Source organism: Phalacrocorax aristotelis, chromosome 6, assembly GCF_949628215.1.
Source record: "Phalacrocorax aristotelis chromosome 6, bGulAri2.1, whole genome shotgun sequence".
Lineage (NCBI taxonomy): Eukaryota > Metazoa > Chordata > Aves > Suliformes > Phalacrocoracidae > Phalacrocorax > Phalacrocorax aristotelis.
Window position 1 is genome coordinate 20,746,235 of NC_134281.1, and position 14,157 is coordinate 20,760,391.

Sequence of the window (14,157 nt, forward strand, 5' to 3'; positions counted from 1 at the left end):
TCCTTTGCTGTCCTTTGAACCTTTCCTGGTAGTGATTTTCAGAGCACATAGAGCCCGTTTACCACTTTATTAGAGTTTATTTGGACTGAGTACACTAAAATGATGACAGAACATCAGTTCTTGTTTGAGTGGAAGAGGTGGTCCATGTTGCTACATTATATGCCATTGATTACCTTAACCTGGAAAAGATAAGTTATCCAGAAATTATCACTCTGGGAGAAAACTCCAAAGAAGTATCTCCTTAGTTGTCCCTTTTGTACATTATTTTATCTGCCTTTCTCATCTTGAAGTATCTCCTACCTGCACTGGTTAATGGATTAGCATATGATTCCTGATAGCTGTGCAACTCAGTTTCATGAAACCCATGTTGATAATTACTAAAGTAATTTTGATTTATTATTAACTAAAAATATAGTCCCAAACACTCTGAGTTAGCAAATTATCATGCCTTTCTTTTTCTTTGAAATATGCAAACGAAATCAACTACCTGCTTTGGATAGTAATAAAATGCCTTCTACTTACCAACATATCTAAAATCCAGTTCAATTACCAAGTAAACTTCTCAGCCTTAAATTTTGCCTGCTTCCAGGCCAAGTTAAGCCTTCTGATGGGACCGTGAGGACAGATACATCAAATATGCAGATGCATCAGTCTCTTTGGGGACAAATGTTCTGGTCTGAGGTATGTGCAGCAGGGAAATGCATGCAGGGACAAGGTGCCTCAAAGAATTGCAGATGCTGGAGAAGTGTTTTCCTTTGATCCTATAAAGAATCTGGCAGGGGAATTTCAGACTCTTCTATTTCAAAAGCACATTTAAACTGAGCAGCTTGAAATATTGAAGTTGATGGTGTCTCTGACAGTATCGGTATTATTCTCTGGGTTTGCTTTACCTTTCCTGTTGTGAATAACAAGTTTTACATGCAAAAATGTAATTAATTCCAAGTTTGGTCTGCCGTTTGCAGTTGAGCTTCCAATTCAAATCTCTGAAAACCAGAAGGTGTAAATCTAAGACACACAACAACTATATTGACTCTGTGCTGCGCAAGGAGTTGGCTGGCAGCGCCAGGGCAGAGTCCCTAGCATGAACTTGCAACCACAGTCTTGTCTCCAGTAATACACATTATTGGCCCACGTGTGCTGGTATGGAGAATGTCAGGGATGGAGAAACTTCTGCAGCTGAGAAGTGTTTGTGACAACCACAACCTGATGTGAAGTTCTCGTCAAATGGTATCTGGCCATGTTGGACACGAAGCTTTCCTCCTTGTAGGAAAATGTGGGCTCATCTGTTTTACCACGTACCCCTCTATGTACTTGGATCTCTTTGGGGAGGACATGAGTTTATCACTGTTTCCTCAGTCCCTGCCCAAATGATCTTTTTTTGATTGCTCTTCCACACCTTAGATGTCAGCTCTCCTGGTAACCTGGGGTAACAACAACAACAAAAATATTAAGGACCTGAATGGCCTGGGGAAGAATTAGGGGGACAATTGTGAGATGGCCAAAATTCTGTAAGGTGCAAAGACTCAATTGCAGGATGGATAAAAATGCTACAATTTTTCACAGACATAAAATAATATATATTAGGTCTCATGTTTCACTTGCCCAGGCTCAAAGAAAGAGGTGTGTGAAGTCAGGATTTTTCTGTTGCCGCTTGTGGCAGTCAGAAACCAGGAGCAGTTTGGCTCTCCAGAGTATGGTAGTCTGATTTCCTCTCCTGGAAATTGCTGTTTTAACTGGGTTTTTCTTTCCTTTTTCTAAAAATACAAGCAGATTTCTTCCTGGTATGTCATTACTGCCTCTTTTTTAACAGCACTTCTCTTTCTGATGGATCTTCCTTTTTTTTTAATGCCTGGAATGAGTGTTGTTCCTCATTCCAGGCTGAGTTCGGTTGACTCAAGCTGTCATGGAGATGGATAATGATATATTTTTTTTTGCATCAGCTTTTAATTTTGGAGCATGGGTGGAACTCATCTGAAAAAAAGGGCCCTGCAGTCTCCTGAGCTTCTTAATGGTTGAGTGTCAACTTCCTGCAGCTAGAGGTTTTGTAGAAGTATGGGTACCCGTGGGCAGTGTGGACAGGACCATCAATGCTGTCCCGGTGGAGCCAGACCCCTGGGATTGACCCCTTTTTACCCACCAGCAGCAAACCGCTCTTGCTGTCAGAGCACCTACCCACAGTGGGCAAAAGGCTGCAGAAATCCCTCCAGCTCCTGGACTGAGTCAAGCCTGAAACTCAAAAGGGAGCCTTGCAAAACCAGACCTTCGTGCCACTCTCTGGGGGTGGAAAAAAAGCCAGAAATAAGTCTAAGGAATGGGCTGCCTCTGCTCTTCGCTTTGAATTGCTTTCCAGAATGCATTTTTCCCAAAATATCTTAATTGTCTGTTTTTCTGTAGATTATTCTACATTTGTTGATGAGCATTATATTGACATTTTCAGAGAACTGTCCAAAATGGCTTGAAGAACTCTTTGCAGGGCAGGAATACCTCATTTAGAGCCCATCAGTACGTGTGGCTATGGTTGTCTTATCTTCTGTGCATTACTCTGCTTTTCTTGACCTTGTATTTCAACTGCCATGGCATTTGGAGACATCCATTTCAGGAGAGCCTTCTAAAGCAGTTTGCATTCAGGTTTAGGTTTGAATGCTCTGAATAAATTTGTACGGCTCAGCAAACTTTTCCCTTCATTATTCCCCTCCTTCCCAGGACATTTATGAAAACATCCCATTTATCCTGCAACATTGCTTGTGAAAACCTGACCATCTACCTCTGTCCTTGGCATCCTAAGTTGTGAACGAATATTAACCCACAAGAAGGCTTCCCCTTATTTCACCATTTTTACTTCTTTTTTCCCTTTCTTCTTTCTAGATTTTTGTCCTAACATTTCTCCAAAACAATTTTTCAGGCTAATTCTTTATATGAAATGTTTCTGGTGTGGGAGCCTTAATAAATTTCTTTTCAGCAGACAGCATGGAAAAGGTTGGATTTATCTTTTCTTTTACAGTCTTGCATTCCTTAAATATTTCTGTTGTGTTTCAGTCTTCTTTCAGTTTCCAGACTTCCTATTGGCAGACTTCCTATTTCAAAAGTTTTGAAAATTTTAGGGTTTGGTTTGGGTTTTTTTGGCCCAATTTACAAGTTGTTCCTTCAGGGATTTTGTGTGTGTGTGCGTGCGCGCACACGCGCCTTATTAGGGCTTTAAATTTAATTTGCCAATTTTTTGTTTGTTTTTTTCCTCATCTAGATACAATTTTTACTTTTTGAAGGATTTCCTTTTACTCCTGTAGCCTATTTGCCCTTTCTTTAAATTATGTTGCCATGTTATGACCATGTCTTAAACCCTTTCTTGATACCGTACATTTTGCCTGAGGGCCTAATGGTTAACAGGTGCCACGGAAACTTCCCTTTCTTACCCTTCCACCTTTTAATTCAAACTTTCTCACTTTTTCTGATTTTTTTCCCCTCATTTAAATCTAAATATTATAGTAGTTGTGTGTATTTGTGTGGTTTTTCCAGTCCTGCAAATAGATCGAAGCTGAATCTGTTATGGACACTGTTACTAAAAGTTTCTGTCATCCATTTTGGCATCTTAGAGGAGGTGCTGTGCATGTTGCAGGACTAAGTCAAGAGCAGGTAGCTTTATTCTGTGTTGCTTTAGGGAATGGTTAACAACCTAGACAAAAAACTGTGTTCCTGCCAATTAAAATCAGAGAGTCTCTTGAGGCAGGGGGTTATAATCGTAGATTTACAAGACAAGCTTTCATGAACCATATGCCATAAAAATTTCTTAGCTTCATGCTGTGTTTTATCTTTTGGCTTTGCTGGCATTTCATAAATACAGCACAGTAATTCATGCTGGCAGCTTTACTAGGACAAAGGTCTTCAGTCAAACGTGACTGTGTCAATCAGCTCTTTTACCATATATTTGCTAGAGCTTGGTTATAAGATCTAAGTGGATGGAGGCAGAGGGGAGCAGTTGCTCCTTGGCTGGGGTACTCTACCCATCATACTTGTCCTTTCTGGTGTCTGCAGTATTTTCAAGATTGTCATGACCATTTACAAAGTATATGATTTTTAACATACATAAATGGCTTGCTCACAGTGATCAGTTGGTCCCAGGAAGGAGATGGAGGCCACACATCAAATAGCTAGGTAGAAATCAGGTTGAAGGGATGGCTGTCAGCCTGCTCCTCACTGTGACTTCTGGAGACATTTATTCCCATTTCAGCCACCCTTTTTGTGCATGCTCCCTGGTCTTGGTCGCAGGGCTGTATCTCTGTGGCAGGGGTCTTCATTGATGATTTCTTGCAGACCTTTCAAGTCCTGCAATAAAGAGGAGAGGAGCTCTGCAACCCTCTTTACCATCCAGCCTGCAGCATTCCCCAAGCACAGCCACTCCCAGTGCTCACCTGAACTACTGTGGAGTTTGGTATGCTCAGCAAGGGTGGGGGACATTTAATGAGTCCTGCAGTTGGGCAGCTGTGCTGCGCATCCTCCCCTTTGGCAGTATCCTTGGGGCCAGTGGTTGGGGTGCCTGCTGCTTCCTCTCCTTCCAGCTCCAAGGCTGCTGTTCACCTGCACTGATGGTTCAAAGCTGACTGCACCCATACACTGGAAGAGCTACTTCCTCCTTGCTTTATATCTTCCTAAGTGCCCAGAGAGATGCAGACTCTGGATCAGAAATCCAGTGGACCTTTCTAATAGCTCCATGTTCACCCCAGAGATGGTGTTTCTCCAGGCACAGCAGAGCCAGGGCTTCTGCTTTGCATCTGCGCCCTCCTGGCTCTCAGCAGCTAGCTGTACCACTCCTCTCACGCCGTGCAGCTAATTGCATCACGATCAAGAAGTGGCTTCTACTGTGTGTCTGGAAAATTTACATGTAGTTTTCTGCTGCCACAGAGGAAACAAATTTTACCTGACGCTGAGGCAGAATGGATATTGGACACCCAACTTATCACTGAGATATTTTAATGCTTTGAAGTTCAAGATCATAAATGTTCTCAGCAACAGTTATACCACTTGAAAAAGAGACCTGTTCAAATCTTTCAGCCGTCAGTGTGCCTGCTCCTGTAAAGCTAGCTCAGAAGAAATCTCTTTGATATATATTGGGCTGAGATCATTACCTGGAGGCTCTTCTGTCTTGCCAGTTGCCAGAGGCTCTGAGGGGCTTGGCCAAGATCCTGACAGTGGTGGCTGCACATTTCAAGCATCAGCAGCTGAAAGAGCAGCACGTGGGGGTCTGCAGGTCACTTGGTGACTTTCTGGCTTGCAAGGGCTTGTGGGAGGTGTGCAAGTGTGCAAAGTCTCCCCTGACTCCATTTCAGGTCTTGGGATTCATAGAGGCTGCTCTGGACTCTATGGGGATCAGCTGCCTTGCATTCAGTTGCAAATGTTCATCGTGTACTACATAGGGTGACTAGTACACATCAGACCTTGGGATTCTCTGGAGAGAAGTTTGGGATGCTGGGCTGGCAGGTATGAGCAGCTCTTGCTCTGGTTTTATGTTGGAAAGTGCCCTAAGGGAAATGGCTGTTAGCTCAACCAGGGCCAGGTTAGGTGCAAATTAAGTATTTATTTGCCATATAGCAAAATTACAATAGACTAGAATAGAATAGTTCAGTTGGAAGGGATCTGCAGTGATCATCTGGTCCAACTGCAATTGGTAATGATTCACAAACACAAAAAAGGCAGTGCACAGGAATGAAAATAAGCAAGTAAATGTTTACTGAGAGTTTAAATCACTCATAAACTCCTCCTTTGGTACATAGGATTCAGCTAATAAGATGATAGATGCTTCTCAACAACCATGCTTCATAGAGCAGCATGAATGACATTGATGTGTTAGCCTGTTGCTGATTCTTGTTTGAACTAGACATGATGCTAATAAGATGGAGGATAACTGGTTTGTGGTGGACTGAGGCTTTTCCTAGTCTTGACTTTGCAGTATACTGACTCATGCACCTATAATGTGGATGTAAACTGGAAAACTTCTGGTTCTTGTTACCTTTCCATGGATTGTAGATCTCTGCATTTTAAACCAAGGGAAAACTGGCAACAGCACTAAGTATGTTATCTTTTGCAAAACCAGGGGCCAGAGGAGGAAGGTGGCACACCGTGCATCGCAGTGCTGTTTGCCACATGGCAGCATTGTGCTGGGATGCATTTCCTCTGGGTGAGGTCATTAGTCTGCTATGTTAAATACAAGTGGCTTATGCGACTGCCTGCCTGGCAGACCCTCCTTGAACCCCAGCCACAGTGGGGTTCAACAGGGCAGCAGAGGACTTGAGGATATCGTGTTTCTGTGTGTTTATGAGAACAGGTATGTGGGTGGAGGTTAGGGACCTGAATAATTGCCCAGATTGGGTGAAAGCCTGAAGCAGGAGATCAAGTTATACTCTCCAGCATCAGGAGACACGCATTAAGGGTGCCTTCGTCACACAGAAAATGCCTGACAGAAACTGTGTCTTATTTGACAGGGATGAAGCAACCCTGCACAGAAAGCTGCAGGAGAACAGGGCTTTTTTCCACTGCTCACAAAAGCAAGTCATTAAATACAGTGGCCTTTCACAAGAGTGCTTGTGTTGCCATCTAATAAAATACTCCCTGACAGTTTCTAGTCACCATTTCATATCTTCTATTTTGTTTTCAGCTGTGTGGCATTCGCTGTTTTTAAATCATCCAGTACACACATTTCCAGCTTGAACTTCTTCCTGCATTGACATAAATGTAAATAAGCCAGGGGTACTTGGATTTAAGCAGGTGCTGATTTTTAATTCTGCAACTGCGTCTTTTTTTGTCAAAGCAGAGTCTGATACAGGATTCCCCATATTGGATGTAGTGCTTTTAGAGCTATGAAGTTGCCACCAATAAAACTCCCAAACTCAGTGTATGTTTTAGCATCACTAGTGTGAGATTTTCAGTGTGAGATTTTGCACGTAATTGAAACTGGAGGCCCTCCACATCAGACACTTCTTCTTCTGTTTATTTATTAAAAGGTTGCGTGTCCTATTTTCTAGTCTGACTTGCTAACAGGCAGTATATACCAGCTAGTATTTGATATTATCCCACGCAGCTTCTATGCTAACCCATAAGCATTAGGAATTTTGTTTTTCTGAGTCAAACCCAGTGCCATTTTGACCTAGAGTGCAACTCTCCTTTTGCTCTTTTTTTTCTAAATAGGTTATATTCAGTGATTCTTAAAATCAGTCACGTGGATGTTCACATTGGGTTTCAGACAAACCAACTAGGTCAAATCTCTGCTCATAGATGAGCAGCTCTAATACTTGTTCGTTAACCCAGCTTTCCTCTTTTGGTGTGAGTGTCTTGGGTGTGACCGTCTACACATCTGCTCTCTTTTCATGCTTCGTCTTGATTTGTGTGCTTCTCATACCCTTGGTTCTGCTGCAGGTAAGCAGTCATTTGTTTCCTCTCTTTTTCTACTAGTAGAAAAAACTTGGTTGTCCCCATTTTGCTTATTTCTGACATGGATGTGAAGCTGGGAGCTCTCTTCCATGGATAAACCCAGCTCTCCTTTGGAAAGCCTGAGCAGAGCATGCTCTTTGTAAAATGATGGTGGTGGTGCCATTTGTTTTCATGTTCTTTTTATGTACTATAATGCAGTAATTATATCAGTTGTCCAGCGAGAAGGGACCAATTTCAGTTGGCACCCGGCAGAGAAAGGGATGCAATCCATGTTTCCCAGTAGGATAAAAGGGCTGCAGCTCCTGAAGGATTTACTCAGACCAAAAATGCCAAGCCCCCATGGATGTGAGCACTGCTGGGGTTTGGTGGCAGCTGAGCAGATGCGTGTGGCCACTGTGGCCAAGGGAGGAATGTGAAATTAGGAGAAAAAACAATAAATTAGAAGAAAACCAATACACATGCTCTCTTGTGAACTTTTTCACACACCATGCCTGAACAAGACTTGAGTTACCAGCCTTGCATGTAGATTTTGTGTAGTGTCATTACTACTTGATTTTTTAGCAACAGTGTTAATGGTGCTGACATTTACCTTGTGATGGTTATTGCTCCCAAGTTAGCATCTTGTATGAAAAAGGACCTGTTGACACCTCTTGAGATGCTGGCTCTAAGCTTGGGTCTTGTCTATAAAATTTAGTGGCACCAATGAACCTACTTCAGTTAAATTAGAGCAATTCCCTTCTACAGGCCCTGACTTTACGTAGGAATTCCCAAATAAGAAGGCTGTACTGATATACTGGAACAGGATTGTAAAGCAATACTATGTCACTATATAGCTTTCATCTTTCCTAAAGCTGCTGACATCTTTCACTGGCACTGCCATGCTACCAAAAGTTAGGTTTAGGACAAATAATTTTTTTCTGAAAGTAAACATTAACCAGCAAACAGCCTAACATTTGTTTTGGCTGTAAATAGGATTTTGTTTTTGAAGCCTTCCCAATTCTTGTTATTTCAACGAAAAACTGTAATTTTTATGGAAGGGGAAAAACCAAGCATAAAAATCTGAGCTGCTTGTGACATCTTACACTGCTGAGCTTGATTTTGTGGAGAATGGCTTTGACCCTCGGTTTTCATTAAGCTGTTCATGTTTCTGATCATCTCAGTCAGCTTTTCCCTCCTAGTCCTTTCTCCATCTCCTCCCAGCCTGCCAGGACATTTGCAGCAGCCCTAAATAGAAAGGCTGGTTTCATTTCTGTGCTTGCTCCTGAGTGGAACAAGGAAAGTTCTGTGCCCTTTTAATCAGGAGAAATATCTGATGGAGAAGCAGACCTGAGTACAGTTAATCTGTCAAGATGATTTTCAGCTCCAGGCTATGTGGCAAGCAACCTTGCAGTTTAGCCTCCTCTCTTGCACAGAGCTGAGGGTTAATTTTTGTGGGTGTTTTGCTGTGCTTTGTGTTGGGAGATGGGCAGATGCTTCTTTCACTCTATAGGGGAAGGGAACAGAGGTGGTACAGATAAACCACAGAGTTGGGAGTGAAACCCAGGCTTCTGATGTTGCAGACCCAGGACTACCCTACATACTTCTTGATGGTGAAATGCTGTATTCCTCTCTGCAGAAAGCAGAGGCTGGTGCTGTGTACTTCTTGGGCTGGTTTGATGGTCCATGTTCAAAGGACGGTCAAGGGTTCAGCTCCAACAAACTTGGAGACAGTTGGGCAAGAGGTGGAGGAGCAGAGGGCTTGTGGTGGGCATTGCTTAGGCTGGCTGGGCTGCACCAGGGCAAGAGGCTGGCTGTGGCTTGGTTTGACAGCATGTTGGCTTTATGCTGGAAAACAGAGAGAGTTTTAGGAAGCAAGAAGAAAGCCATAAATTTTCAATTTAAAAATTAAAAAAAAGGAAGAAAATAGCATCTTCCCAGCTGCCCAACCTGCTGCTGACTGTGGGCAGATTAATAGAGCTCCCTGCCTGACCTTCTCTTGATAAAGTATTCATAGACAGAGCATAAAAAATTGAAACCTCAATGGTATAATTGTTAATAAGATTAGTCAAATGAACTTGGTATTCTTTACTTGGACAAAATTATAACCCTGTTTGTCAGTGTGAGAACGCTGCTGAATTTGGAACCTGCGGAGATGTTTGACTGTTCATCACCCAATGTTTCTAATTCAACAATTAGGGTGGTGCAAAATCAATACAGCCCCCATCAAATGGGTGAAATCCTGCCTTATCCTGCCATCTCAATCTAATTGTTAACAAGCAGTCTAGTGGCATTGGGGGGAATTTCTTTGGAACTGGTTAGCAGCCTGATGCTAGTCCATGTTTTTAGCAGTGATAAAGATGGCTGTATGGAAAAAAGTAGATAAGTCGCCATTCGGATTTGTGTAACAACAACAAAAGGGTTCATGGATGGGTATGAGACATACACAGAATGTTCAGCTGATGCAAGTGAGAGACAGCCCAGCCCATGTCACAGGATGCCTGGGGCATCTTAGATAATTATAAAATAAATAAATGCAGGGATGATATAGGTGCACAGGGTGGAAACACTGCTGGGAGCAGGGTGGAGATGGTGCATGGCATTTCTTTGCACCTGAAGAGATGAAGGGAGCCGAGAGAGAGCTCCATCCCAGGCTGGGAGAACATCTCCAGAGCAGCACCATCCCTCCAGGCAGCGAGTGCCCAACTGTCCTCCTTCTTCTGCACCAGGAATGATGCCCAAGGCAAAATAACAGCATCTTGTATATTTTTTCTCATGGTTTTTTGCTTTTTCAAGAAAGCCACAGACACTGTTTTGGGCAGGAAATGGGATAAACTTGTCTGTGCCTTGTGTGACAGCTCCTCTTGATGAAACACAGCTTCAGAGGTACGGCGCTCCTCACATTGTTTTGCTGCAAAAAAAATCACTATGCAAAAATTTCACTTTTTTAAAGAAAAGTCCTTGAACTAAATAAGCCAGACTTCTAGTACTACTAATACCAGCTGCAAAAATAGGTAGTAACTACTAACATACTGCTAAACACTTCTGCTGTGGGTAGCTGCTGTAAGTTTTTTCCGTTTCTCACTGAGCTGGGAAGTGAAACTGTAGTTTAGCAGTAATCCTGTCATCAGAGACAGTTTGGAGTCAGAATTCCCACTTGGTGGCAAACATTTGTTTCATATCAAATGGGAAAAAAAAATTTTTTTGAAATTTGCAGTGGAATAACCATTCTCTTGTTCCAAACAAGTTATTTGACTTTATATACCTTAATATTTCAAATAATTTTATTTCAGTGTTCTTTAATAAATTATAATACATAAATGCTGTTTTTATAAGAATTAAATTTAAGGAGAGAAAATGCATTTTGCTTTCTGACACTACTTTCTCCCACTGTCTGGGACTGAACTCTCCCATCTTCACCAGCTTTGGATGCCATACGTTTTTATAGGGTAGTAGCTTTGCAGTCCTCAGTATCAGGAGGCAAATCCCAATTCAGTATTCGTGATGGAAGCGTGTAAATGGCACTTATTGCATGTGTCTTGCTGCAGGGCCAGGTGGGTTTGCTCTTTAGTCTGGAGCACATCAGTTACTCCCTTATTGCTTTACTTTATTATTATTGTGTGATTCCTCCTTCAGAGAAGTGGGTTTCAATCTGCAGCCGAAATGTATTCCCAAAGTGCTATTTTAATATTTATTTTCATCTGACTTCCTATTACTGTGGCAGCATGCACTTTGGATTTCATTAGTTTTATGCATTTAAGTTCCCTTTTTAAACCTCTATAAGGTCAGACCCTGCTTGGGTAAATCAACAATTTATTGAATTTGAGATTCTGAGTCACTTTTTTTCCTTAAACAGCTGTAGATTACAGGTAGTAGGGGCATTAGGACTTCTACCTTTTTGAGAATATTTGATGAGCACATGCAGCAGATGGTTCTGTTACCTAAAACCCCTGTAATTACATAAACATCTTCCATTACAGATTCATTCTCATGCACTCATGGTCCATCAGCAGCACATTGCAGGGTACCTGCACTGAAATAACATGGGAGGTGGGGGTGTGGGACCTCCTGCCATGCTCTCCAACATGAGAACTCAAAGCTCTTACAGCTGAAGCTGCTCCAGAGCTCCCTAAGGCCACTGGACACTCTCCCCAAGCTGTGGGGTAGCAGGGAAGCACACGCTGCAGGGTGCTGAGTATCCTACACAGGTTATGGGGACCTCAGTACTACTCCTTCCCAGTAGTTAAGGTTTCACAGGGCAGTTTAGTAGCCTGTCCTGGTGACCTGATGCACCCCAGCTGGTTTTCTGCCCAGCCAAGACTCATATCACCCAGATAAGGGTTCAGCTGCGGGGGCAGCCAGCCCATGCAAGGCCCTGTTCCCCACACTTTAGTAATGATTACTAAAGCAGAGCTGATTTGCTCTCTCCTAATTTCCCACTGCTGTGGCCCCTGGGAAGCAAACCCTCAGTTGCTTTCACCTGTGACTTGCATGGGGGCAGCTTGATAATTGAGAAAGCATAAGTAGTTCTCCTGCCCCTTTGGGTTTCTGAAGGGGTTTTCCTTCAATAGATAGGGCTCATTGCAGTCTTTTTGTTTGGCAGCAACTCATAAAATTAGGTTGTGAGAAGATGCTTTAGCATGCATTGGCCATCTCCCTGCAGAAAGGGGCCCCACAATCTGCAAACTAGAGTTACTGTGCCTCTTTGAGCACTGGTTTGTGCTGGAGAAGTGCTAATAGGGACCCCTAGGCTGGCAGGAGGCTGAGCTGCCCCAAACTTCTCATTCATATTTTCTATGCAAATTTCCAGCTAAAGTTCAACTTGGAATATGCTGAATAATTCCATTACATCTCTGCCACTGGGTTATATAAAAGAAAGCTAAAATTATGCCTTGTTTCATAAGGTAAAGTGTATCCTTCTGCGGATCTGAAGTTCCCCTGGTTTGCAGCGTGGTTTTGCCATGCCTCCTTGACTGAGCTGGGGCTTCAGGTGTGGAGAGGGTGCTTTAGATATTTTCTGCATTGATGGCATAATATGAATGTACTAAACATGGCTTATTATGTGTATTTTTAATGGTGTTTCAGCACACCAAGGAGACCGGAGCAACTAGATCAGGCTGCAGGCCAGCGGTCAGCATCCCCCTCCCTTGTACAGACTGCACCTAGTTCCCAGAGCCCCCAGGAGATGAGGGGCCAGGGCCAGTCTGGACTGCCAGCGGAGGGACAGCGGAGAATGCTGCAGGTGGACACCAGGAGCCAGGGGTCAGGGAGGTCTCCCTCAGCATCACCGGATCGTGGCAGCACCCCTACCTCTCCATACTCACTCCCGCAGATCGCCCCGCTCCCCAGCAGCACGCTCTGCCCCATATGCAAGACAACGGAACTCACCTCCTCTCCTGGCCAGCCGAACTTCAACACCTGCACCCAGTGTCACAGCAAAGTCTGCAACCAGTGTGGCTTCAACCCCAACCCACACCTCACCCAGGTAATGCTTCCTCTTCCTTGGGCAGCCTTCCTGGACAGTTCAGGTGGGTGGTGGGGTGGCTGCTGCCAAGGTTTGCAGGGAGAGGTTCTTGTTTTCTCCAAACACAGAAGTTGCACTTTTGCTTTTGGCAGCTGCAAAGCATTGCTCAAGAGCAAGGGCTCTGCTGGTTAATCAGGCAATAATTGTGATAATGTGAGCTATGATGAGATAGAGGAGGTAAATTAGTTAAAGGGAAGTGGTAGACCACCAGAGATATCCAGTCTCTGGTGCTGGGACCCCAAAATGCTTTGCTGAGGTGAGGTTCCTGAAGTTGAAGGACTCAACAGTAGGAGGGGAGCAGAGGGGTAGTTGGCAACCCTGAGGTGGTGTTTGTCTTAGACCCTGATTCCTCCCAGGTGATGATGTTTTGGTGGTGGGTAAGTTTCAGACAACATCAGGCTTGGTGGCAGGAGAGAAGTGCAAAGTCGTGCGCAAGAGGATGCCTTGCCGGGGAAGCATTTTACACCATGTGGGATGTGTGAAATGATGCGCCAGGTTCTCAGAGGCAGATCTGGCAGCGGTGGTGAGCCAGGGGTGCTGGGGCTGGCTGGGGAATAGGGGTCCCTGTGCCGATCCATCAGGTCAGAGACCTCCACACAGGATGGGAAGGTGTTGTGGTTCAGCTTCAGCTGGCAACTAAGCACCACACAGATGCTTGCTCACTCCCCCACCCCTGTGGGATGGGGAAGAGAATCAGAAGAGCAAAAGAGCGCTGGGTTGAGATAAGCACAGTTTAATAATTACAATAAAATAATAACTATAATAATGATTATGATAATAATGAAAATAATGTTAATATAATAAAATGGTAAAGAAAGGGGGGAAAAAAGGGAAAAAACCCCACAGAAACACAAACAATACAGCCGCTTACCACCCGCCGACTGACGCTGCCCGTCCCTGAGCCATGATTGCTGCCTCCCTCCCCCTGGCCAGATCCTCCCAGTTAACATACTGGGCATGACGTGACATGGTATGGAATATCCCTTTGGTCAGTTTGAATCCACTCTCATAGCTGTGCCCCCTTCCCTCCCGGCTTCTTGTGCACCCGGCAGAGCACGGGGAAGCTAGAAAAGTCCTTGACTAGTACAAGCGCTACCCAGCAACAGCCTAAACATCTGTGTGTTATCTCAACATTTTTTCATGCCAAGTCCAAAGCACAGCACTATGCCAGCTAGAGTGAAGAAAATTAACTTTATCCCAGTTAAAACCGTGACAGAAGGGATGTGGATGCTTTTTCA

At 43.8% G+C, this 14,157-nt stretch overlaps 1 protein-coding gene across 1 annotated transcript in view; it reads left to right on the forward strand.

Annotated features, from left to right (window-relative positions):
* The window catches only part of BSN (bassoon presynaptic cytomatrix protein), a 100,642-nt gene that overhangs the window by 11,238 nt on the left and 75,247 nt on the right, over nucleotides 1-14,157 (forward strand). The window contains exon 2 of the mRNA XM_075096452.1: nucleotides 12,481-12,880. Coding sequence (XP_074952553.1) covers nucleotides 12,481-12,880 — 400 coding nt within the window. The remainder of the gene's footprint in view (nucleotides 1-12,480; nucleotides 12,881-14,157) is intronic.